The sequence below is a fragment of the Lineus longissimus genome, chromosome 1 (genome assembly GCF_910592395.1).
Source record: "Lineus longissimus chromosome 1, tnLinLong1.2, whole genome shotgun sequence".
NCBI classification, from domain to species: Eukaryota; Metazoa; Nemertea; class Pilidiophora; order Heteronemertea; family Lineidae; genus Lineus; species Lineus longissimus.
Window position 1 is genome coordinate 15,572,922 of NC_088308.1, and position 25,594 is coordinate 15,598,515.

Consider the following 25,594-nt stretch of genomic DNA (forward strand, 5'->3'; position numbering starts at 1 on the left):
AATAGTCATTGCAGTTAAGAAACTTGCCATAGTTACGGCCTGACAGCGAATTTACGCCATTTGACCTCTGTGATCTTGACAAGAAGGTCAAATTAAAAACCTGTGTGACATATACTGTATGGTGGTTAGATGTACCCATGATATCAAATTGGTGGCAATCGGGCAAGAAGTTAAGGAATAATCACATTTTTAAGGTTTTTGGATTTTGCCCCCTGGTGGTCAAGTGGTGAATCATATTGGACCAAACTTCGGTCCCTGAGATCACCTGACTAAGGGGTAAATGTGTACCAAATTTGGTATCAATAGTCATTGCAGTTTAGAAACGTGCCATCGTTACATCCTAACGGCCAATTTACACCATTTGACCTCTGTGACCTCGAAAAGGAGGTCAAATCAAAAACCCGGAGGATATATGATGCACCTTTGCTAGAAGTACCTACCATATTTTTTTCAAAATTTCCCGACTACTATTAAGGGAGATATTGCATATTTTCACTTTTAACGTATGGCCCCCTGGTGGCCAAACCATGACACGAATCGGACCGAAACTTGGTCTCCAAGGTGTCATTACATAAAGGTACATGTGTACCAAGTTTCAACTCAATAGCTCTAACAGTTACGAAACGTGCCCTGCTAACGGACGACGGACGACGACGGACGACGACGACGACGACGACGACGACGACGGACGCCACGGTATTGGATAAGCTCACCTCTGCTAAGAGGTGAGCTAAAATTGATCTCACGCTGCGATCCCCGGGGGCTTTTGAGTGATCTAAATAATCTGGTCCATGCGGACATCATGACATTCACAAAACTACAAAATTCCACGATCCACGAAAATGACACACGAAAACAAGCAGTTCTAAATGTTCTTTAGAATCTAATCCATCCCCGAGTTCAAAGTTCTCACACCGATGACTCGCCTCAATGCAGGTACCCGATGACTCCTTTCCACAAAAATCTCCAAAAATGCCAACTAAAATTCTCCATATTTTTTTCTCCCTCTATATCTGGTTCCTGTCTGGTCTCATTCAACAGTTTTCCCTCATTTTTACATTATCGTCCGAACAGTTCTTCTTCTGTGCCATTCGAACAATCCGTGCAAGTTCATCAGGTGGCAAAATTTCTTCGGTTAACCAACCTAACCATCTGGTAGTTCCACTGGTTGGTTAAAGAGCAAATCAACACCGGCTCCAAGGACGATAGTTGACGTGCACAACATCTGTAGACTTCGTCGTCGTGAAACGTGAAATAAAATGCCGTTGGTGAAATGCGAATTGTCCTCCTATAATCCCTTTGATAAATTTCAGCTATCAATCAATCCAACGAAATCCTGTATAATGTTCCAACGGGTGAAAAGTGAAAACGTGTTTTTGTGTCCCCGAGTGTTCCACAATTGACACAATAAAACAAAAGCAAAAACAATGTTTCAAAACGTAGTGTTCTCTGTGTTCCGCAATTAAAACATGTCTGGTTAAAATCCGTTGTTTATTCACCTACTTTTTAGCACGAGTTCCGAGATGAACAAAACACTCACCGTTTTTACTTCTCCTCCACCCATCAATATTTCCATAGTTTTCAATTCTCCATTTACCAAATCTCATGGTCCTTTTTCATTTCATTATCGGCATCATAAAATCCATCCGTCAAAACTAGCACTGCAAACTCGATTTCGCAGTCCAAGTGCATCTTTCCGTCTCCTTTCTTAATCACTAAATTATCCTGGGACGGTCGCCAATGAAAAGTTCTCGTTCCTTTTCCGCAACTCGATTACTTCTGCCTTCTTCCAGGCTACGTGGGGTTACCACGATTTGATTACAAAGACGTAGTCAAAGCCGAAACATTTCTAAAGCTTTCTCCAATCTAACTCTTTATTCACGCAAAGGCATCAGTATTAAATACAAATTTTCTAACTGCATGCAATTACAATATTATAAATCTATTCGCATGCTATGAATTAGCAATTTGCCATGATCGGACAATTTGGACAGCAAATATCTTCCCTAACCCCATTAAAATTATAGTTAACTACGGAACAAACAAAACGTTTAAATTGACTGCTTCTCAATAGACAGTCTTTAGGCACGAAATCGCGCATCCCCGACAAAAGTATTTCCGCTGAATCATACTAAATCATTCGATACACCACGTTAACAATATAATAACTAATTCAGTTATTATCCAATTACAAAGATTGCTGTCCAATAGTCCGATATCGCAGCATGCAGAAATAAGATTAAACTCGAAGAAATTAAAGGGCCGATATTTTCTATATCCCGGGGGTATACTTTACAATCTGACCTAGTGGGTCATGCATACAAAGTTTTGAGTCCATAGCCCTATCAGTTAAGAAACATGCCACTGTTTTTGAAATAGGATACGACGGACGACGACGACAACGGATGACAGACACTGTGATGTTGTACCGACTCACCGTACTGGTGAGCCAAAAATTAGGGATAATGTTAAGAGTACACAGACACATAATCACATGAAATTTGGTTGCAATCCGAACATTAGCTTCAGAGTAACAGAACTTTGTTTAATTTTCAAGATGGCCATATTTGATATCCGAGCGGGCCCAATTTTTTTGGGTAGAATAGAGGGTCACTAGATACATTTCCACACAAGTTAAGGACCTTCTACTCAAATAGAATCGAAACGTGCCACGTAAGAGTACATAGATGCATAATCACATGAAATTTGGTTGCAATCCGATCATTAGTTTCAGAGTAATAGGACTTTCTTTAATTTTCAAGATGGCCGTCTCACGGCCATATTTGATATCCGAAGGGGCCAAATCTTTGGGGTAGAAGAGAGGGTCCCTAGACACATTTCCACACAAGTTAAGGACCTTCTAGCTCAAATAGAATTGAAACGTGCCACCTATCAGTGATTTAGCAAATTTTGACCTCTGTGACCTTGAAAAGTAGGTCAATTCAAAACCTGTACGATATGTGACGTATCCTTGCTAGGAGTACCAACCAAAATAATTTCATAAAAATCTGACCACAATCACGGGTCCTAATGCATGTTTAATTTTTTTGCATTACGCCCCCAGGTGGCCAAACCAAGAGTACTTTTGGAACGAAATTTGGTGTGAATTGCCCCAGGGCCCAAGGGTACATGGGTACCATGTTTTAAGACCAGACCTCAAGCGGTTACGAAGTGTGCCACCCTAATATACGCCACCGGTGGATGACGATAACGACGGATGCCATGTCTCTGCATAGGCTCACGAGGTGAGTCATAAAGCCTGTAGGATTACTTTTCTAATGTGTCTATGATATAAGTTTCGGTTTTGTTATAAAACGCAAGTTGAAAACAACCCATGCTAAAATCCGTCACTCTGTGACCTTGAAACTTCAGTCAAATCACAAACCTGTAGGATATGTGATGTATCCTTGCTTGATGTACCTACCATAGAAATATCATCGAAAACAAGTCACTAATAAGCAAGATATTGCACTTTTTACCTTTTTTAGTTTTGGCCCCCTGGTGGCCAAGTCTATAATTAGATCAGACGAAAATTTGATGTCTGAGCTGACATGAAGTACGAAGTTATGTGTACCAAATTTCAAGTTCATAGCTTCAGCGGTTAAGAAACGTACCATAGTTACACTCAAACGGCAAATATACGCCTTTTGACCTCTGTGACCTTGAAAAGTAGGTCAAATCAAAAATCTGTACGATATATGGTGAATCCTCGCTAGGAAAACCTACCATAAAAATATTATCGAAAACGAGTCACTCATAAGAAAGATATCAAACTTTTTAGGTTTCCACTTCTGGCCCCCTGGTGGCCAAGACAAGAATCAGATTAGACTGAAATTAAATGTCACAGGTAACATGACATAGGGAGTCATGTGTACTGAATTTCAAGTTGATTGCTTAAGTGGTTAAGAAACGTGCCATAGTTACACTCAAACCGCCAATTTACACCATTTGACCTCTGTGACCTTGAAAATCATGTATGTATCCAAGCTAGAAGTACCTACCATAAAAATATCATCAAAAAACAAGTCATTGATATGCGCGATATTGCACTTTTTACCTTATTTAGTTTTGGCCCCTGGTAGCCAAGTTGTGAATGTGAATATGAAATAGGGAGTCATGTGTATGGAATTTCAAGGTCATAGCTTTAGGGTTGGCAAACGCGGCATAGTCACACTCAAACAGCTAATTTAAGTTCATTACTGACTTGTTTTCGATGATATTTTTATAGTAGGATACATCGTATATCCTACAGGTTTTTGATTTGACTTGATTTTCAAGGTCACAGAGATCTAATAGTATAAACGCCGTCTGACCTGTTACCTTGAAAATTAGGTCATATAAAGAACCTGTATGATATGTGTTGAATCCTTGCTAGGAGAACCTACCATAAAAATTTTATTGAAAACAAATCACTCATTAGAGAGATATCACACTTTTTAGGTTTCAACTTCTCGCCTCCTGGTGGCCAAGAAAAGAATCGGATTGGACCGAAATTCATTGTCAGAGGTCACTTGACCTGGGCAGTCCTGTGTATAAATCTCAAGTTCATAGCTTTAGCCGTTAAGAAACGTCCCACTGTTCTTGAAACAGGATACAGACGATGCCGACGACAACGATGACGACGACGGACAACAGACACAATGGTGTTGTATAGACTCCTCTATGGTGAGCCAAAAGGTAAAGAGGACATTCCTCCTTCACTTTCCTTGTAGTAGTCCTGACAAAACTTCTCAAACCTATTCTACAATAAAGCGCAACCAATGGACATTGTGATATAGTCAACATAGCAACACATATATTTGACTTGGACCCTCTTTTCAAAAAGCGACATTTAATTTTGGATTGGATTCATGAGGATGAACCTTCTTAGTAAAATCCACTATTCCAGAACATATAAACACTGTAAATTTTACATGTAACTTTAATTTTACAGTTCCAAAATATTGTGCACTATTAACTGTAGAATGGAAAAATTTTGCATGCTGTTGCCATGTTACCAAACACCTCTTGAACCACTTTTGCTTAATTATTGTTCATATTGTGTGCTATAGGCTTAATAACTCGACACTGTTAGCAATGAAATTGAGTATATTATATATACTAGCATATACCCGTGGCGCGGGCTGTTCGAGGTATAAAAATCGGATTGTGTGGGTGCTGGTATGTTGTGGGTTTGGTGTAAATGGTGTGCTGGTTTGTGAGTAACACTTTTTTTCATAAGTGTAATACTTCTTGAAAACGGAACTATGTAACCATGTACATGATGTACAGGCGTCCACAATGCTAAACCAATTCTCGGAAAACCAAGATGGTGCAGATTGGTGATGTACTCGATATCAGCCAGCGATTAGCACCAGAATGGTTGCAGTTACCGGTGTGTGCGTAAATCTTGTCTCCCGTTGGGTACATTGTGTCCTAAGATGAGCTATTTGTGAATAAATGGCTGTCTCGAGGTGAAAAGCAGCATTTTTCCTTCAGATATGGGCGCCGCCATCTTGCATGCTGGGCGTCAGTGACGTCGATTTTGATTGGTGGATGATGCGCGCATGGAAGGGACCATTTGAACAGGTCATCTGATTGGTTGATAGCGGAGGTGGGAGGTGGCTCAGACGGTAATAATGCAGAGAGATTACTGATGGACTTCTCGGCGAAGAGATTACTTGGAGCTCTCAAGTTGACGTCATCTCCACAAAGTTGTTATTTATTCCAAAACCACCAAGATATTCGACGTATGATACCCTCAGTGACACTCTTACTTATGATCCACACCTACGAAGCCAAAAGTTGCAAGAATTCGACGCATTTCCGAGACCCAATTTGAAACAAAAATCGCCTCCTATTTAGCGGCAACAACGCGCATTATAGTATAGATAGGTGACATTTACACTACAATCCCAGAGGTTAGAGTCAAAATAGACAGTTTAAATCATCTTGGAAAAAAATTCTTCACCCGCAAAAATATTCTGCCGCTAATATATCCATTGTGAGGCATTCCCGAAATTTTATGCCGCGAATATTTTTCGTTCTACAGTAACAACTGCGCCCGCCAACTGAACGCGTTTGAGTGCGACTTGCTCGAGGCGGGGATATGCTAACTGATCAGCAAAGCCGCGGCGATTCATCAAACCATGAGAACCAGGCGAGATCGACGAAAATGCCATACTTTTATAGCTCCAAAATCGTTTTTCTTCAGTCAGTTTCAAAATTCAAAAGAGCTGTCTCATTCCCAAAAGCCACACTGCACAATATTTCATCTTTTATTTCTGTAGTGCATTGGAAATATTCTCGAGATACACAAACTGAACGGCTAACCTCAAGGGTCATCAGACCAATCTTGACCCACCAAAAGGGCTAAAACAGGGGGTCATTACAGAAAAATCATCAAGGGCAGAGAAACGTAACATTGGATGTTCTGCTGTTATTATGCTATTGGAAACTGTATTCTACTCTTCAATCCCAATATAACAGCTTATATTAGTATCAACAAGTTAATGACACATTGTTGTGACAGAAGCTGAAATGTCGATCATCTTGGATTCCAATATGGCCACCTCTTTGAATTCATCAAGTAGATAGAATATAATAGCAAACTGAACCCTTTGAAGGACAGTGCTGTTATCTAAAAATTAATGATTTCAAGTGTTACTTCACGATTTCGGTGTGCTTTAACTCTTTACATACGCTAGACGCCGCTGGTCGGCGCAAAGAACTTACGCTGTTCTCCCAGGAGCCGCCATTACTCGGCTCCATTCAAACAGTGCGAAACTCCGGCAAGCCGACTACAAGCTACTCCAACTTTAATGTATCGTAATTTCTTATTGGCTGGCTCCATGGTGACCCTATTTGAATGGCCAATAAGAGATAAGCTTCTATTTTCTATTCAGGTCACTCCATTCTAATTTAGTATTCATGAGGCATAAATAATAACGATGTATTGGCGGGATTCCCCAGGAAGTTGACCTCGTCGGCCATTTTTAAACGTTTCTTTAATCTTTTTTTTGATTGACGTGCCGCATTGTTCGGGACCAGCTGGGTTTATTTATGATAGATTTATTTGATTCGAGCTCCGGATCAGAATTTGAAGGTTTTGCAGATTCAGATAGCAATGTTTCGGTAGGAAGTGATGATAGTGACTGGGACTTAGATTTTTATTATAAACATTTTGTGTTTACGGCGATTTGTAGAAATTTTTTTCTCTCCAAGTTTGCAGGCCTTGTTCTCGGTTACCTTTCGTTAGAATTCAAAATAAATTACATGAGTTTATGCGGAATTTAATTCTTAGTTACTCCCCAAAATTTTAGTCCTGTGCTATGAACAGCAACGGAGATAATATCACTTATGTAAACACTACCTGAAATACGGCCGCCTCAGTGACGCGCTCCCGGGAAATTATATCAGAATAATGACGCTGTGTATTCAGGACTTTGACGCTTTGACGCAAGCGGGTCTAGCGTATGTAAAGAGTTAATGGCAATTTTTAAAGAAATCCAAGATGGCTGCCATATCGTGGCAGGCGGGCGGGTATTGGCGATTCGACGACAGAAATATACTTGACATTCCTTTTTCATTTTGGATGCAAAATTATAAGTCATTACTATAAAAAATACTAAAGTCACTTTAGTATCACTGGAAATAGAAGACATGTCATTATCAGCTATTGCGGGCCTAGTCACTAATCGACAGTGCGCATGCGCTAAATAAGCTCTGAACTGACTACTGCAAATGCGTTAGCTAACTCAGTCAATCAATATTCTCGGGGGGGGGGGGGGGGGTGCAGGCAAAAAACATAAGCTCACGACTTCTGGCACGATTCTATATATATATAAGCACCAACAGACGAAAAATCAAACAATCTATAGGTCGAAGATTAGTAATGCTTAGCCAAAATTATGTAGTGTGAATTTGAGAAAATTTGTGTTTTGGGGCTTTTCCAGCTTGGATAGCTCGAAAAGCGCGCTAGTGCGGTCAGTTCCCGACTTCAGAAATAGATGGCAACACTGTTGACTACTGCCTGGAGAAATTTGAGGTTGATTGGAAACAAATTTATAGTGTCCCTGGGGGTGTCTTTGTGAGGGAATTTCAGCCAGGAGTGAAGTAATTGCTACTCATGCATATTTATTGGAAATGAAGCAATAGAAGCCAACTTCTTCTTCGAATTAAATGATGTTAGTGATATATGTTGCAGTCACTTTCATAACCTTAAAATGGTCATTGCCTCCTTAGAAATGTATTTTGGGTGGGGTTTCCTCAGGCCCTGCCCGCTGCTTCAGTATATGGACCTGAGCTCATAACAAAACTTGTGTCAAACAATATGCAAATTTCATCATTATGCTTTCCGTACTTCTTGGCCATATAGCCATATATCATCAAAATTAAGCAATCTTTATTGGTGCATGGTGGGTCAGTGTCATGGGTATGAGGCAAAGCGGGGAGGGGGGGGGGTCTGGTGGGCAGGTGCATCCACTTCCTCGAGGAAATGTGCAGTCAAACACAATCATGTCTCATCCCTGAGTAGCCTACCTGTACTTGGAATTACATTTACATCAGAGAACAATCACTGAGCTGTCCTTTACTGAGGATATTGGTATTTCAGGCCCATTTAAAAGTTGTTTGTAAACTACAATTCGACCGCGCGTCCTTGGTGCTGATGTCGCCATTGTTCAAATCTGATTGGTCGATCTCAGTCACGTGGTATTAGACAGTAGGGCCGTCTGAGGAGTGGTTATTCCCGCAATAGCTGGTAATGTTTTTGGCCAAGAAAGCACTGTTTCATTGGCATATTTTGCCTATTTTGGCCGTTTGCGATAATTAAAATGTCTGTAGAGAATTTATTAAATGAACTGACTTTGAAAATTACGGAGATATGCTCCGGAAACCAATTATGGTCAATTTATGCTATTTGACCCACCTGTGACCTTGAAGAGTAGGTCAAAGGAAAAAAAAACGGGTACTATGTTATGTAGTCTCATGAGCAGTGTCAGCAGCAAAAACTTCGTGATTTGAGCTAGCATAATTCATGACATAAAGCCAAACGTAGTTTTCACATGAAACGCCCCTGGGGCATATCTAGTTCGAAAATCGCCAAAACTGCCATAAGGCACAACTGTAGGACCTTCAAACCACCCACAGATGAAAAGCCTAGCCTCAATAGCTGAGGAGATATGTTCCAATTACAGTCAATTTACTGTGTGACCTTGAAAAGTACGTCAAAACAAAAACCCAGGTATTATATGATGTAGTCTCTCTCATAATCAGTGCCACAGTAAAGATAATTTTAGCTAGCATAATTCATGAGATATAGCCAAAAATTTGATTTTTTAGTATCTAGTTTTCAGTGAAGTTTTTGAGTTTGACCTTTCTGACCGTAGGAACTAGGTCAAGTTTAAAATTCTATAAGCACTATGTTAAGCTTGATCATATCAATCATTGATACACATTTGAGGATCACACAGTGAAGGTTTTTTTGTATATAGGGAAGGATCAGTGGCGTTGAGTGGTTAGAACACCAGGCTCATAATCAGGAGGTCATTGGTTCGATTCGCGGAAGGGTAACCGCTGTTTCGTCTTTGTGTCCTTGAGCAAGGCACTTGGCCCTACTTGCTTCTCTCTACCCAGGAGTAAATGGGTACCTAGCTGGCAGAGATGGCAAACTATGAAAGTTAGTCCTATGAAAGTTAGCTGCAGCTAAGACCTGTGATACTCCCAAAAAGTAGAGCTTGAATCATGATACAGACGAATAGCTAGGGGTAATAATAATGTGAAGCGCTTTGAGCGATTGAAATGAGTTGGATTTAGCACTTTTATTATATGACCGACATTGAGTTTTATGACCTGACCTACTAACTCCTGAAAAGTAGGTCACATTGACCTGAGTTTTGTTAATATGTACAGATGCCCAAGAGATGTCTACATATCAAATTTGAGGAGTAAGACAATTATTGACGAAGCGTGCCACCTTCACTGAAATTTTAGAGTTTGTCCACTATGACCTTCAAAAGTAGGCCAAATCAAAAACTCGTATATAATTTATATATGTCATGAAGTCTCACAGAAGTGTATTGACAGTAAAAATTTCATGGTTCTAGCTATCAGTGTCCATGAGATATTGACAAAATAAGGTTTTCAAAGATTGCCGCCTAGAGCCCAAAAAGTAGGACCAATGGAGATTTTTTTTGTGTCAAGTCATGTTGTCATAAGACATCCTCACACCAAGTTTCAACTTTGTAGACTCAATAGTGAGCAAACGTGCCCCTATTGTTGACAGACGATGGATGGACAGACCAACAGACGACAAACGGACCAACCGACGGACCCTGGACAAGATGTGACACCATAGGCTCGTCCATGTGAGCTAAAAACCAGACACACTTCCAGAGGCAGTCAATGTAGGAGGAGGGTTTCCAGGGAAAGTCAAAACATGTCGTCTTTCACAGTTATTTTGACCTGATCTCTACAAGTTTAGATCTAAAGTGGACATGTTACCTGTAACTGTGCATCGAGGAGCTTCTGATTTGGTAAACTTTTATATTCAAAGGACATCCTTCGACCCCCACTGGAACCTTCAGAATGTTTGGAGAATAAGCTGTTGACCGTAAAATCCTGCTGAAAAAAATGAAAGAATAAACGGCAATTACTGGTTTGCAAAAATGACACAGTAAGGAATCTGCGATGGTTTACCACCTTGGCAGGCACGTTTGGTCAGCAAAAACAGTATTGTCCCGAATGTTTTATTATATTATAAAATTCCACTTTGTGAAGTTCAATAAGTAAGAACTTCACTGTCTGCCTGAGGTACAAGCGGGTCATTTCTGACCTTGCACTGTGACACTGAAAGAGAAGGTTGAACCAGGGGCCATCTTGGATTTCATAATGGCCGCCAAAAATGACATCTTTCGCATAGTATCTCGACATATACTACAGCTAGGAACCTAATTCCAATGCCTATTTTAACCTATATCTCGAGAACTATCACAGGTCAATGCTTTTCAATGCCTATACCCAGCTTTCAGTAACTAACCAATCAAATGCCACCATCAAAACTTTGGTCCCCATCCTGAATTTCGAAATGGCCACCAAAAATTCCACGTTTTTGCCCATATCTCGATATCTACCCAGGACCTAAACCTTACCAATTAAATTACAATTAAATTACTAATTAAATTAGTTATTTATTGGTGGTTATAAATTAGTAAGAAAAATCATAGCAATTAATTTCTTAGTAATTTATTGGTTAGATAAATCTCAGTAATCAAAAAATTGGTAATTTCTTTGTCAGATAAAAATTAGAACAAAAAATAATTAATTTTTTTCTTAGTAATAAATTACCAATTTATATCTTGTCAATTTTTTTCTTACAAAATCTTATAAGAATATTCTTACTAAAATTTTAATTGCTAATTTATTGGCAAAAATAATCTTACTAAGATATATCTTACTAATTATTATCTTAATTAAAAATTATTATTAAGAAATTTCTTAATTAATAATTTCTGATATTCAACACTTTTATGTAATAGTTACCTACACTTTTAAACTGTCGCTCTGCGGACCGGCAAGCACTGCAGTTGCATCCCAGCATAGCGTTTTTTTGGGCGAATTGCACACACAGTTGATTGTATACCGCATGGAGTAATTAGCTTTTAAGACAAGCTTACTCTTTGACACCAACAACTGAATTCATACTGTGTGTTACTACTTAACAACTTAGCTAATTACATGTAATTCAACTGCGTGTTAATCTCTTAAATGCTGTACTGATTTACACTCGGAAATAGAAACAAATCTGATGAATTATTATATTCTATGGGGCCGCAGCAAGAGAGGATGGGGGCAATTGCCATCATCAAAAGAAATGCTGTTACACAGAACAATAGTACATGGTGCTCAGTAATAATCTTCACTTGACTTGTATTTCAATGAATAACTTACAACTAGAATACAGGGATTAGTTCACTTGATATAAACGTTCACTTAATGCGGCTTCACCAGTGCGCTTTAAGACGGTATGATACTGTATGTTAATTGTTGACAGCATTTCATGAGGCAGATGTACTGTCCCTTTAATGACAAACAAGTTCCAATCCCTCTCAGATGAGCATTCTTAGAGGAGACTACTTAATTACACTATGGATGTATGAGCTTGCCGACAGTTCAATATGTAGATAATTAATGCCGTGCAGCAATTAGTGCAACCAGTCAATATTGCAGGGTTGTGAATAAAGCCTAGGTCTACATGTTGACTGCTTACATGCAGTTTCCATGCAGTTTTCATGCGGCCATTCCTTTGTGTCCAGTATCCTATGTCTGCCATGTGAAGAAGTCTAAAATGACCTCGGATAAAATGTCTGGTATTCTTTAAATTATCTGAGCTTATGACGTTCATTTAATCTATAGAACCACATACCATAATCTATCAGAGAATAGAATAGGTCCGGACACATTTTACAAGGGGACATTATTTACCTCTGCAATGGATTTTGTTAGTTTGCATAAGACACTAATCAAAATAATTCATTGTCTCCCAGCTTTAGTTTATAATGCATCTCATGCTTTGTGTAGGGACAGAGATAACATGACATGCCAGGGAGTAGCACATTGCTGTGTTACACTGAGCGATATAACATGTTGTTCAGTCATTTTAGAGTATTTTGATGACAAAGTCACAACCAGAATGCAGGGAAAAGTGCACTTAAATAATTTCTTCATGTCGCTCAACGAAATAATGCGGCACTGGACAAGTGATACCAAAGGGTAACATTACACATATTACTAGTGCAATCATATATACTAAATAATTCAGCAGATTCATGAGTCATGGGCATACTATAATTGGGGTATTGGTAATCATGGAGGTTGCATCAGCTACAGTATTCCAACTCTGGTTGACAGGAATTCACAGGCCTGTTGATAGAACAGTGCACTGGGATATTCCTGCCAACAAGCTGATGGGAATCCGGTTATCGATATCCACCTGTTGCTGTTACATAACCTTGGAATGGGGGGAAATATATCTCTGATTTCATGATTTAGAATATGTAGTTTATGTATGATTACAATATCATGTATGACTTTGGTGCAGGCTCGACTGAGGGAACCTTAGGCTGGGCCCAATTTCTGTATATATATCAGTGAGTTTTCACTGCAAATCAGTCAGTTCTGGCTCACTCAAGGTTGCCTAGCCTATCCACGACTTCGGTCCCGTTCAGTGCCGACTGCCTGAGTCAGAACCCTCACCAAGGTCAGAAGTGCTGCCATTCTGCCTTCTGAATAAACTTTGTACCAGAAAGAAGTCTTCCGTGCTAGTCAATGAGGAAGATGTCAACTCAGCCCCGCAGTTGTGTATTACAACTGTACATTTGAAGACGGTATAATACTATATGCTAATTGTTTACAGCATGTTTACAGCACTTTATGGAGGCGTTCTGTCCCTTTAATGACAAACCAATTCCTTTCCCCGGCAGACTAGCATTCTTAGATGATACATCTTAATTCGGTAATTGTTTTGACCAGAACACAGGCATAAATCTCTTCAATAAGTTATTTGTGAAGCTCACCAATTAATGTGGCTCGGTAAGTGCGTTTGAAAACAGTATGATACTGTATTAAATTATTTGTTGACAACATTTCATTAGCCAGGTGTACTGTCCCTTTAATGACAAACCAGTTTCAATCCCTCTCAGACTAGCATTCTTGGAGGAGACTTCATAATTACACCATGGATGCCTTATTCGCCAATAAGTCGGACATCCGTCAATGTTGCAGGCATTTGCATATTGAGTCAGGGGCGATGTTATTTGCAAGCCCAGGCATAGGGGGCATAGGCCTTTATTATATTGTTTATAGTACATTGGTTCCAATGAGCCAGTAGCCCTACTATTGCAAAGGCAAGCAACCTTTAGTGCCCACTGCTGAACATGCAGTTTCCTTGTGTCCTAAGATAGAATGTCCGGGATTCTCTTATGCGCTTTAATTTTAGACTTGTCTGAACTATATTGCCAATCATGGCCTCAATAGAGCCATACCATAATCTGTCGGAATAGAATGGGGCCGGACATTTTTTCAGGGGGACATTTCCTACCGCTACACCGAATTCCGCGATTTCGCATTAGACTCTAACCAAAACGATTCATGTATCCCAGCATAAGTTTATCATGCATCCCTTGGTCGGTGTTGGGACAGAGATAACATGACAAGCCTGAGAGAGGATCAGTTCAACACAGAACAAAATAACATTGTGTTCAGTTATAAGTCAAGTATTTTGATGACGAAGTCACAACCAGAAAAAAGGGATAAGTTGACATTAATCAGTTCTGCATGGTGTTCACCAAATGCGGTACTGAATAGAAAGACAGGCATCCTATCACTTAAAATGAAACGGCCAGGGGCCATTGTGCTCACCGTATAGATATTTAGTGCTTTGGAATTCATCCAGGTTAAGAAACATTGTACATGTATAGTATATAGGTCAAACCAAAGTCGGTATGACATGTGATATATCGTTGCTTGGAGTAAGTACCATAAGAATATCATCAAAAACAAGGCTCTAATAAACAATATATTGCACTTTTTACCTATTTTAGTAATAGGTAAAAAGTTCATAGCTTTAGTGGTTAAGAAACGTGCCATATTTACACTCAAACGACCAATTTACGCCATTTGACCTCTGTGACCTTGAAAAGCAGCTCAAATCAAAAACTCATATGATATGTGATGTATCCTTGCTAGGAGAACCTACCATAAAAATGTTATTGAAAACGAATCGCTAATAAGCGAGGTGTCACACTTTCTAGGTTTTCACTTTTGGCCCCCTGGTGGCCAAGTCGAGAATCAGCCCGGACTGAAATTCAGGGTCAGAGGTCAGCTGACCTAGGGGGTCCTTTGTACAAAGTCTCAAGTTCATAGCCTTAGGGGTTAACAAACGTGCCACAGTTACGCTCAAATGGCCAATTTACGCCATTTGACCTCTGTGACCTTGACAAGTACGTCAAATCAAAAACCCGTACCATATGTGATGTATCCATGCTAAGAGTATCTACCATAAAATGTTTACCAAAAACTATTCAGTAATAAGCGAGATATGGCAGTATTCACATTTTTGGTTTTGGCCCCCTGGTGGCCAAGTTAAGAATCAGACCGAATCGAAAATCCGTGTTACAGGTCGTCTGACCTAGGGGGTCATGCATACAAAGTTTTGAGCCCATAACCCTAGCGGTTAAGAAACGTGCCACTGTTTTAGAAATAGGATATGCGACGACGAACACGACGACGACGGACACTGTGGTGTTGTATAGACTCCCCTAGGGTGAGCCAATAAGTTATGTATGAAGTTCACAAAATGCCGCTCCGCGAGTGCGTTTTGAGGACTGTTTTGTACTGTATATGTTAATTGTTGACAGCATTTCATTATGCAGGTGTACTGTCCCTTTGATGACAAAGCAGTTCCTATCCGACTCATACTAGCATTCTTAGATGAGACTTCCTAAATCTTAATTGTTTCGACCAGAATACAGGGATAATATCACTTTAGTAAGTTCTGTTCGGAGTTCACCACGAGTTCGGCTCCACTAGTGCGTTTGAAGACGGTATGACACTTTATGATACTTGCTGACAGAATTTCATTGGACAGGTATACAGGCATGTTGGCCACCCTCTCGGCCATAGTAGGATAAAAAGTAGGAATTTCATTTTTCAAAATAGGATTTTATTAGGAATTTAAGCTTCAAAATAAGGAGAAAAGCAGGAACTCTTATTAAAGTGGTTGTATTTTAAATAATGTCCTAGCAATGGAATTTAGGTGTTTTCTTACCTTTTTATTTTTCACAAACATTTTACTTACTCAACTTAACTCAGGTCAGATCAAAAGCTGATGACATGGTGGGTGAAGGGTGTCAAACTTGAACTTGACATGGATTGAGCATAACTTGATTCAGTGACCAAAGAGCGAGGTTCGCAGGTACCCACCATCTTAATGTAGATTTCTGAAACTTTAGGAGACTACACTTTGATGGACTTCGTTCATGTTTATGCCAGCGAGTCTATACAACAGAGGTGATGTAGCAGCAGAATCCATGTCAAGTGCTTCATCGACGACATCATTGCCCACGCAGTTCATCGGAAAAACAAGAAAATAAGGATTTATTAGGAATTTCAGCAGAAATTGGTCAAAAATAAGGAATAAGTAGGAATTTAGAAAAAATTGTAAAGAAGTAGGAATTAGTAGGAAAAGTAGGATCACCAACATGCCTGGGTATACTGTCACTTTGATGAGAAACCAGTTCCTGTCCCTCTTACACTAGCATTCTTACGAGACTTTTTAATTACACCATGGATGTATCAACTCACTAATGTAATCACACCAGCCTTTCACTCCATTGAGCCCAACCAGTCAATGCTCCAGGCTGTGTATAGCCCAGGCCTTCGGTATGTGTAGATCTTTGTGTGTTGGGGTGGAGGGGGGGGGGCTAGCCTTTACAGTAGGTCAGTATTGGTGAGCCATTATCAAAATACTCCAACCATTTAACTAAAAAAGAATTATCCTGAATGAATCAAGCCCTAACTTTAAAATTTCTATTGCCTTATTATTGACTAGACGCCCTGCATAGACATCTTAAAACCTGTGGCAAATGTGTCCATCCTATGGCAATCGCGGAAGTTTACTGGTTTTATAACGAAAGAACCAACAGCATTTTTGCAGTTGTCGGGCTGGTTAAATAAAACATTATCTGTTCAAATAGAGTTGATCACAATATGAACAGAAGTGATTTAAGATTCAAAAGGCACAATATTCAAGGGCCTCTTTTCTTTGTCAGATAATGGTAGACCCTGTTACAAGGGACATTTCATAACACACTAGTTAGTACCTAAACATTGAAAAGTTTCAAAAATAAAGCATCAAAAGAATATTTAATGAATAATTTTGATTTTTAATCAGTTATATTATCCCAAGCCTGTTCTGTTTTCTTATTTCGATAAATACTTTTCATTTGGCAACCATAATGGTCTTGGTATGGGCATTCCACTTTCAGAGCATTGTGCGAGGGATACTTGCATCCCTCAATATTGTGTAAATAACCTGCCGGTAATGCAAGCTATTTAATGTATAGACTTGGGAGATACCGGTTTATTTAAATTGTAATTAGTTTCCTAGTTTCATGTTTTGATCACTTATTTGGCTTGTTTATCTTGAGAAATTTCAATGTTTAGGTATATATAGATTTTATTTTAAAAATTCAAATAAAATTATATAAGATTGATGGAAAATTTATAGAATAGACCAGCCACGACGTGACGCCATCTGAGTTGAAAAGCCTTGGTGGGGACAAGGATAAAGCTGAAATTAATCGTGTTTCTAGTCAACCGAAAGGGCAAAAGTTCGCTAGTAGTGCCCATGGTAGTCGAAATAAGTCAAGTTCTACTTCATCTAAGACTTCCTCTCGTGGAAAGCGTGAAATTGACTGTAAATTTTGTGGTTATCATCATGTTAAGGATCGTGAAAAGTGTCCAGCATGGAAGAAGGAGTGTTATCTGTGTCATGGTCTGGATCATTTCTCAAAATGCTGTAAAGAAAAGTCGAACTCGAGGCATACCAAGCCCAAACTGCACTCTCTTAACGATTGTCAGTCTCATTCAACAGACTCTGAAATCATCGGTAGTGTTGGTTTAGTTAACAACACCAAATCTTGTGATAAACAGATCTTTGCGAAATTCCTTATCGATGAGCAACCGGTGAAATTCCAGATCGATTGCGGTGCATCGGTCAATGTTCTTCCGAAGAAGTATATTGCCACGCGAGGTGTCGCTAACTGTTCCGTCAAAACGTTGCGTATGTGGAATAATTCTGAAATCAAACCGCTTGGAAAATGTCGTGTTACGATCCGCAATCCTAAGACTAGGAAGAAGTACTCTGTTGAATTCATCATTGTGAACGAACCATTTGTGCCGTTGCTTGGAGCTCAAGCTATACAGCAGATGAAACTGATCACTGTCAATACTGATAACTTTAGTGTCGCTGCTGTGTCCAATTTGATAATCTCAAACTCAAAGATCCGTTGTTGCTTAAGTATAAACAAGTGTTTAGTGGTGACGTTGGCACATTGCCAGGTAAAGTTCACCTGGAAACTGATGGTTCATCTAGTCCGAAAATATTGCCTCCGCGTAAGGTACCTGTCGCCATTCGGGACAAGTTTGATCAAAAGTTAGATTATTTGTCCGATATAAAGGTGTTGGCCCCAGTTGATGAGCCAACTGACTGGGTAAGCCAGTTTGTCGTTGCAACTAAGAAAAATGGCGATCTGAGAATCTGTACCGATCCTGGACCGCTGAACCAGGCATTGAAAAGGGAACACTATCAGGTTCCTGTTATTGACGATGTACTTCCTGATCTTGCCAAAGCCCGTGTGTTCTCAAAGTTTGATTTGAAAAATGGATATTGGCATTGTGATCTAGATCATGAAAGTAGCCTTTTAACAACTTTTCAGACCCTTAGAGGCCGTTATCGTGGGCTCCGTCAACAGTTTGGTCTGAGTTGTTCATCCGAGATTTTTCAGAAGCGTTTATCGCAGGCCCTAGCAGGGCTACCCGGTGTCTATTGCATACATGATGACATTTTCGTTTGTGGATTTGGTGACATAGACGAAATTGTGAATGCTGATCATGATGTGACTTTGGAGAAGTTTCTCCAGCGCTGTGTTGAGAACAATATCTTGCTGAACTTGCCTAAAACCGAGCTTAGGAAGTCGGAAATCATCTTTATGGGACATCGTGTCACAAAGAATGGACTGATGATGGACCCCGACAAGGTCAAAGCTGTTCTTGAATTAGACAAGTCGGATGGAGTTGAGGCGTTACGCCGCTTTCTTGGATTCGTTAATTATTTAGCAAAATTTCTGCCTATGCTGTCTGATGTTCTCGAACCTCTTCGAAAGTGGACTCTTAAGGATGCGACGTGGTCTTGGACTGATGTCCATGACAAAGCTTTTGCTGAAGTGAAACGTCTCGTTACAGTAGATCCTGTCCTAGTGTATTATAATCCTAAACTGCCTCTTGTGATTCAAGAGACGCGAGTGAGAAGGGATTAGGATGTGTCCTTCTTCAGGAGGGACGTCCCTGGGCATATGCTAGTCGTGCTTTAACTGGGACTGAAACGAGATATCCCCAGATAGAGAAGGAGATGCTCGCGGTTGTGTTTGCGCTAGAGAAATTTTATCAATATACCTTTGGCCGTTTTACAACTGTTCTTGGGGATCATTAGAAAGTATTCTCAAGAAGCCCCTAACTAGAGTCCTGCGCAGGCTCCAGGGCATGATTTTGCGAGCGCAGAAATATGACTTTGAAATTCAGTACCTGCGAGGTAAGGAAATGTACATTGCTGACATGTCTGCCCTGCGAGGACAGTTCTCAAGTTGAATTTGAACAGATCAACATGGTTAAATTTCTTCCCATTCAGGCTGAGAGACTTGAAGAACTTCATGCTGAGACAGCTAATGACACTGTTTTACAGAGTTTAAACCAAGTTGTACTCAAAGGTTGGCCAGCGCGCAAAGAAAACCTGCCACATTGTGTTGTGCCATACTTTCATGTCAGGGATGAAATAACCGCGCAAAATGGACTTCTTTTCCGTGGTGAACGTGTCATTGTTCCTTCCAAACTCCGAAGCTTGATGAAAAAGCTTGTTCACACATCTCATCTAGGTGTTGAATCCTGTCTCCGTCGCGCAAGAGAAGCTTTATACTGGCCAAGGATGACCAGTGAATTGAAGGAGTATATTCAGTTGTATGAGATATGTCGCGAGTTTGAAAGCTGTCAGCAGAAAGAGACACTGCAAAATCACGAGTTACCGTCACGACCTTGAGAAAAGGTTGGTTGTGATTTGTTTGAATGGGATAGCAAAGACTATCTCATTACTGTAGACTATTATAGCAATTTCAGGGAGATCGATAGACTTCGTTCTACTTCTAGTGTAGAGGTTATTAGAAATCTGAAAGCGCATTTTGCACGCTATGGTTTTCCTGAAGAACTTGTGAGTGACAATGGTGACAATTTGACTCTTCCGAATTTGCTAGTTTTGCTCAAAAGTGGGACTTTGATCATGTCACTATTAGCCCGCGTCACAGCCAGTCCAATGGCAAGGTGGAATCTGCTGTGAAAGCCGCCAAGAAGACATTGCGCAAGGCTAAAAGGTCTGGCACAGACCAGTATCTTGCTGTGTTGGAGACCCGCAACACTCCGACACAAGGTTTGGATAGTAGTCCTGCTCAGAGAATGTTCAATCGCAGAACACGTACGTTGTTACCCATGAGGTCAACGATGTTGCAATGTAAACCGGTAAATCCTGATATTCGCGAGAAAATGGTTGAAGGACAAGCACGTCAAGCTAAGTACTATAATCGTTCAGCTAAAGACTTGACGAGGCTACAGGATGGTGACGTTGTGCCTATGAAACCATACAAAAAGGGAGCCAAGAGTTGGAAAAAGGGTGTTGTACAGTCAGGTGATGGAAATCGTTCTTACAAGATCCAAACTGATACGGGAACTTTCTGTAGGAATCGAGTGGACCTACGTAAAACAACTGAAACACCGCCGCCTGTTTTGTCACAACAGTTTGAGGAAATTCAGGATAATGATACTGATATTCCGACTCCACAAGTCGATGTGTCGTCTCATTCTAGTTCTGATCATTCAGAAAGTGTTGTGCCCAACCCTGTTATTGAGCTTCGCCGCTCCACCAGAGTGAGGCAAGAGCCTGTTAAGTTCAAAGATTATGTCAGAAAATGAAGTGATGTGCTAGTAACCTCTCCTTCATAGCGCTTATGGTTATTCAATCTTTGAATTGGAGAGTGTTAAGAGTAGAGGAACAGAGCATGAGACAAGTTTGTAGTGTGATCAATAGTGTTCAGAAAAGTCTGTTGTGAAAGCATAGTGTGTTCAAAATTCTGTAAAGACAATCGACAGAAACGTTTGTGCGCATTATTCATTATATTTACAGTTCAAAGCACAATCTTTGCTATCATGGAGCATCCATTAAGTACGTATGCTCGAAAATGCCAATTTTGATAAAACATTGTAGTCGGGTAACATCCGAACTCAGAAGCGTAGGAGTTCACACATCTTGTGAAGAACAAGTATGATTATCCAAATAAGAATAAGAAAGAGGAGAAGATTATTATGATAATATTTATTTTTTATTTGTTCAAAAAATGGTTCTTGGGTTGCGTACGCAAGACCATTAACCCCCCTCCCCCCCTGTACGCATAGTGTACGGATTTCATAGACCCCCCTCCCCCCCTCAGTGCGTACGTACTTAATGGATGCTCCCTCATTGTGATTCAGTTCGTACTTGAGTGCTAGTATTTTGTCTTTGATTTGAAATGGTCATTTCAGGATCCTAAGTGATTTTATAGTAATTCATCATAGTTGCCTTTATTTCTAAAAGACTCTTGGACTGTAAGTCTTGTGGACAGTTAATTAAGTGTGATTAAACCTTAACAGATGGTCACGTTCTATCTTGAGTGCCTTTGCACCAACAGAGTGCAAAAACAAAGCGATACGGAATTCTTCAGGTTTTCCATCTAGTTTGGCCACCACAACACAGTTGGAGCACATTTGCTTCAACAACTTCTAGTTACCAATGACATCACCATCATCAACATCGAGAGCTGACGGAGGTGCTATGCCTGTCAGAGGCAAATTCATGACAGGAGCAGCAACAACAGCAGGTGCAGCAGCAGCACCACCTCCTATTGGGGGATCGTCAGGTGGCGCCATCTGGATGAAATGAACAACACCAACACGCGTTCACATGTGTCTGGAAAGTTCGAAGCGGCAGTGCAGCATGCAGTACTTCAGACGATATTTAACACTCTCTCAAGCGGGTGTGCAGATATCTAAGGTCTTCTACAGAGTCTCTATACATTATTCTTTCCATTTTTACTAGCTGTCACCATGTTACAAGCTCTGGTTATGGGTGACAAGGAATAAATAACGACGATGTAATCGAACGAATGTATTAGAAGAAAGCCATCTTGGTACACAACGAACAGGATTGTGGGCGGTCACTAAGGTCACGTGACTTGCCTGGCGCGATATACAAATACAATAAGTGCATATTGTAACAATCTGTTCACGTTACGTCCAAACGCAATTGGAGGTTTGCGTTGTGCCATCCTCACTGTGTTGCCTGCACGTCAACACGGATGACAGTCATCTCTGCTGCATGGTGATGAGAGGTCAGATCATTGCTCTGACTCAAGAGGCCAGCTCAGGTGGTCGAGAGAAGTAGCCGGCAATTCAAATGAGGCGTCGGTTACTTTATCACTTCTGCTTACAATAACGCGGCATATCCCCCTATCTCACTCACAACATGGTGAGGAATGAGATATGCCATCTGTCTTCTCAATTCTGCTGACTTTACTGAGAACTGGAAAATCTTCTTTTTCAAATTCCTTCATTTCAAAGCAAGCCTAATACATGTAGTACATGTAATGAAAATCATAGTAGGGATGAGGAATAATAACGAATGGAATGAGGAACACCTACCATTATATAAAAATTACATGAAAGATTAATAATAAATTTTATATAAGGAATTTTATATAAACTTTATATACATTTTTCTTATTTTATTAATAACAAATTTATGTTTTATTAATTTTATATAAGATCTATATGAAAATTTTTATACAAATTTTAAATAAAATTTATATCAATTTTACTCACGAATTTTGCCCGTGTATCCCCCAGGTCCTGGTGCTCATCCTATGGACTTGAGTAGTGAATGTGACAGTAATGGTCCGAATATCACACAGTTCATTTTTAACAAGTTTACATCATAACTTACAACTTTTATGTACATCATAGTGAGGTTTGACTTAGTTTGAACACTTCTTTGTATCTATTTCTAATTAGTCCGGGAGCCGAGTGCTCACCGTATAGATATTTGGTGGTTAGGAATTCATCCTGGTTAAGAAACATGCCACATGTATAGTATAATTATAGGTCAAAGTGCACCAAAGGTGCCACCTATCAATCCCCATGAACAAGCCAAAATAGATATTCCCAACTACCCTAATGTCACAAGCTCCCTTTAACTGCCAGTGACTTGCACTGGTAGCGCCCTCTATGACCATAAAGGCAAATATATGCTCGGTTAGATGCTGGCACCACCTATCCATCACCAAGAACTTAGCAAAACTCATATTCCAAACCAACCTAATGTGACAAGGTAATTGTCCCTTTAACTGCCAGTGAATCACCTGCAACAAAAAATAGTATTCCATCTCTTTGGAAGCCAGTCTATATATAAAACCTTATGTGTAACCTTATGTACTCTGGAGTCATGGCTTGTATTGTGCTACTGCTAGAGTTATGAGTGCAAGCTTGATCGACACCAGCTTGCGTTTGGCCTACTTTTGCAATGATAACTCCCCATGTTACCACGATCATAGGATGAACAGGCTATAGGAAAATACACCTATGGACTGTTGTGCGTTGAGTTGCTTTCTTTGTGCAAAGTCCAGTAAGCCCTTACTTTGGCTGTGCTACAACTTGAACACCATTGCGCATGGGTTCAGAGCATACTTCAAATTTTTTCTATTATAATAATTATTTTTCAAAAAAGCTCTTTATTTTATTGTTGCCATTATTTTTTTATTCAAACAATCTTTCCAGTCAGTGGTTCATCTTTACCTAAACTGATTGAAAAACACAATAAAAACTTGATAGGGTAGGGTCTTCACCATAATAATGAAATTTTGTCAATGCCTCATGTTGATGACTGATGCGATTTCAATTTACTAGAACTTGCCGAATCACGTGTTTTGACCAGTAAATTCAGCTGTAAACCGATAATGAATAATGAAAAATGAAAAAAAAGCCTCATCTTTTAAAATCTCTCAGACGGTAAACCGGATTAATCATTCCCACCCATGCCCTAATCATCATGATCATACAGACAGCAACATTTGTGACAACCTGGTGCAAACCACATTGAAAAACCTTTGAATAGTTAAGAACCCGATCATGCCCGACGCCCACGCCCGGCCCTACCACGCCGAGTTCTACAGACTACCTTTACCAAAATGAAATGGTAACAGATCAAACCCCAAATAGAGATGTAATGAAATACTTTCACTTTCTAAAATCGTAAGGTCGCTCAAAATATACGATATTTTTTAGTAATTAGTAAAGCATGAAGTTGGGTATTATTTTCACACGTTTTACCAAACTTTTATGTTTACAAAAAATATTTTATTACCCACATCCCAATTTTGGATTTATTTTGTGACGCGACCTCTTCCCGCCCCTCTTGGTGAGTGTTATTTTCAATCCACACTTGCATGTCAACGGATTGTTGAGATTTCGCGGGAAATGAAATTGTAAACAATCGCACGTGCGTAGTTCTAATGTCATTGTCAACAAAAATGCACGCGAGTGGTAGCTGGACGTTGGGTTTTCCCAGTGTTTTGAAAATGGTTTCTTAAAGGGGGACTATAGGTAGGAGCTGGGGGGGGGGTCAAATTGGTGGTCTGTATTTTACTAATATGTACAGGAATGGGGACAGTGTTGACCGATTTATACGCATGCATCCGAGACGGAATTCATTGTGATTGAGGGGGACAATTTTGAGTCCACTGTATATTTTTACGATTATTTGCATGGGGGGGGGGGGGGGGGTTTGGGGGGCCTTGCTGGTGCATCAGACCTGCCAAGGTGTCAAATGTGTGCAATATTACATTAATAAAGCTGTCGAGTTCCCGCAAGAAATTCCCGGGAAAATCCATATCCGTATTTGGTATTGAAATGCGAAGTGTGGACCACGTGCGTTGATTTCCAGCACGTGACCTGCAATCATGGATTATGCAGACCGGGCGTCAGGCATGAACGGGCGTCCGGTCCACGCGTCTTTCATCATAAGCCGTTGAGAAGATATCATAAGTTGTAGGTGTTGATATTAATATGAGCTAGACTGTAGGCCTACACTGCGGTGCCTTCCATTTATTTTACGTTTATTTTTAGTGTGTGGGGGGTGGTGCTCTTTATTTCCAACTACCTGTGGACACGTGTGGTTGCGCTCTTACTTCCAACTGCCTGTGCCCGGTGGTCACAACGCCTACCTTATCATCATCAGCACTACCAGAACCTGATGTATTCATTTTCCTTTTACTTAGAAGGGGTGTTCTCTCGTTACGAAAACTGTCGTCTGCCGAACTCGCCATATTTATCAATCAATAACGCGTGACAGACTCAGGCCTACTCCGGAAACTAAAGTCAACGCGGCGATTTGTTATATCATCCTCGATGTCATGATGTACACATCGATGTTGGCGATATTCTAGACCGAATAAGGTGACGTCAATAGAAGTTGAGAAGTTCCTAGCGCGGGAAAATACGAATGCGTACTAATATAGCCTATATGTTTGACCAAACCTTCGTCCTTCTGACATGTTTTAGCCAGTGCATTGGGTGGAAGGGGCGGCAGTAGACTAGGCCTACTGCATGTATCGGGTGAACTGGACTGTTTACTTCGTAGTCAAATAAGATATCTTGTGTTTTTCCCAACTGAAAGTAGTTCCAGAACGTGGCTCCAAATTTGTTTGAG

General features: G+C 40.1%; 1 protein-coding gene across 6 annotated transcripts in view; it reads right to left on the bottom strand.

The window, feature by feature from the left end:
- LOC135488681 (H(+)/Cl(-) exchange transporter 7-like) overlaps nucleotides 1-25,268 on the bottom strand; it is a 353,896-nt gene extending 328,628 nt beyond the window's left edge. For 4 of the 6 annotated variants that reach the window (XR_010447011.1, XM_064773347.1, XM_064773365.1 and 1 more), the window contains exons 1-2: nucleotides 25,110-25,268; nucleotides 10,483-10,602 (exon numbers count right to left, since the gene is read on the bottom strand). Coding sequence is in view for 5 of the 6 variants with exons in the window: in XM_064773347.1 (XP_064629417.1) it covers nucleotides 10,483-10,602; nucleotides 25,110-25,211 (222 nt within the window). In the remaining variant the exon portion in view is untranslated. Of the gene's footprint in view, nucleotides 1-10,482; nucleotides 10,603-15,960; nucleotides 16,143-25,109 lie in introns of those variants that run through there. The other 2 variants (XM_064773357.1, XM_064773384.1) reach the window with 2 other exon arrangements.
- Nucleotides 25,269-25,594: the final 326 nt, after the last annotated feature.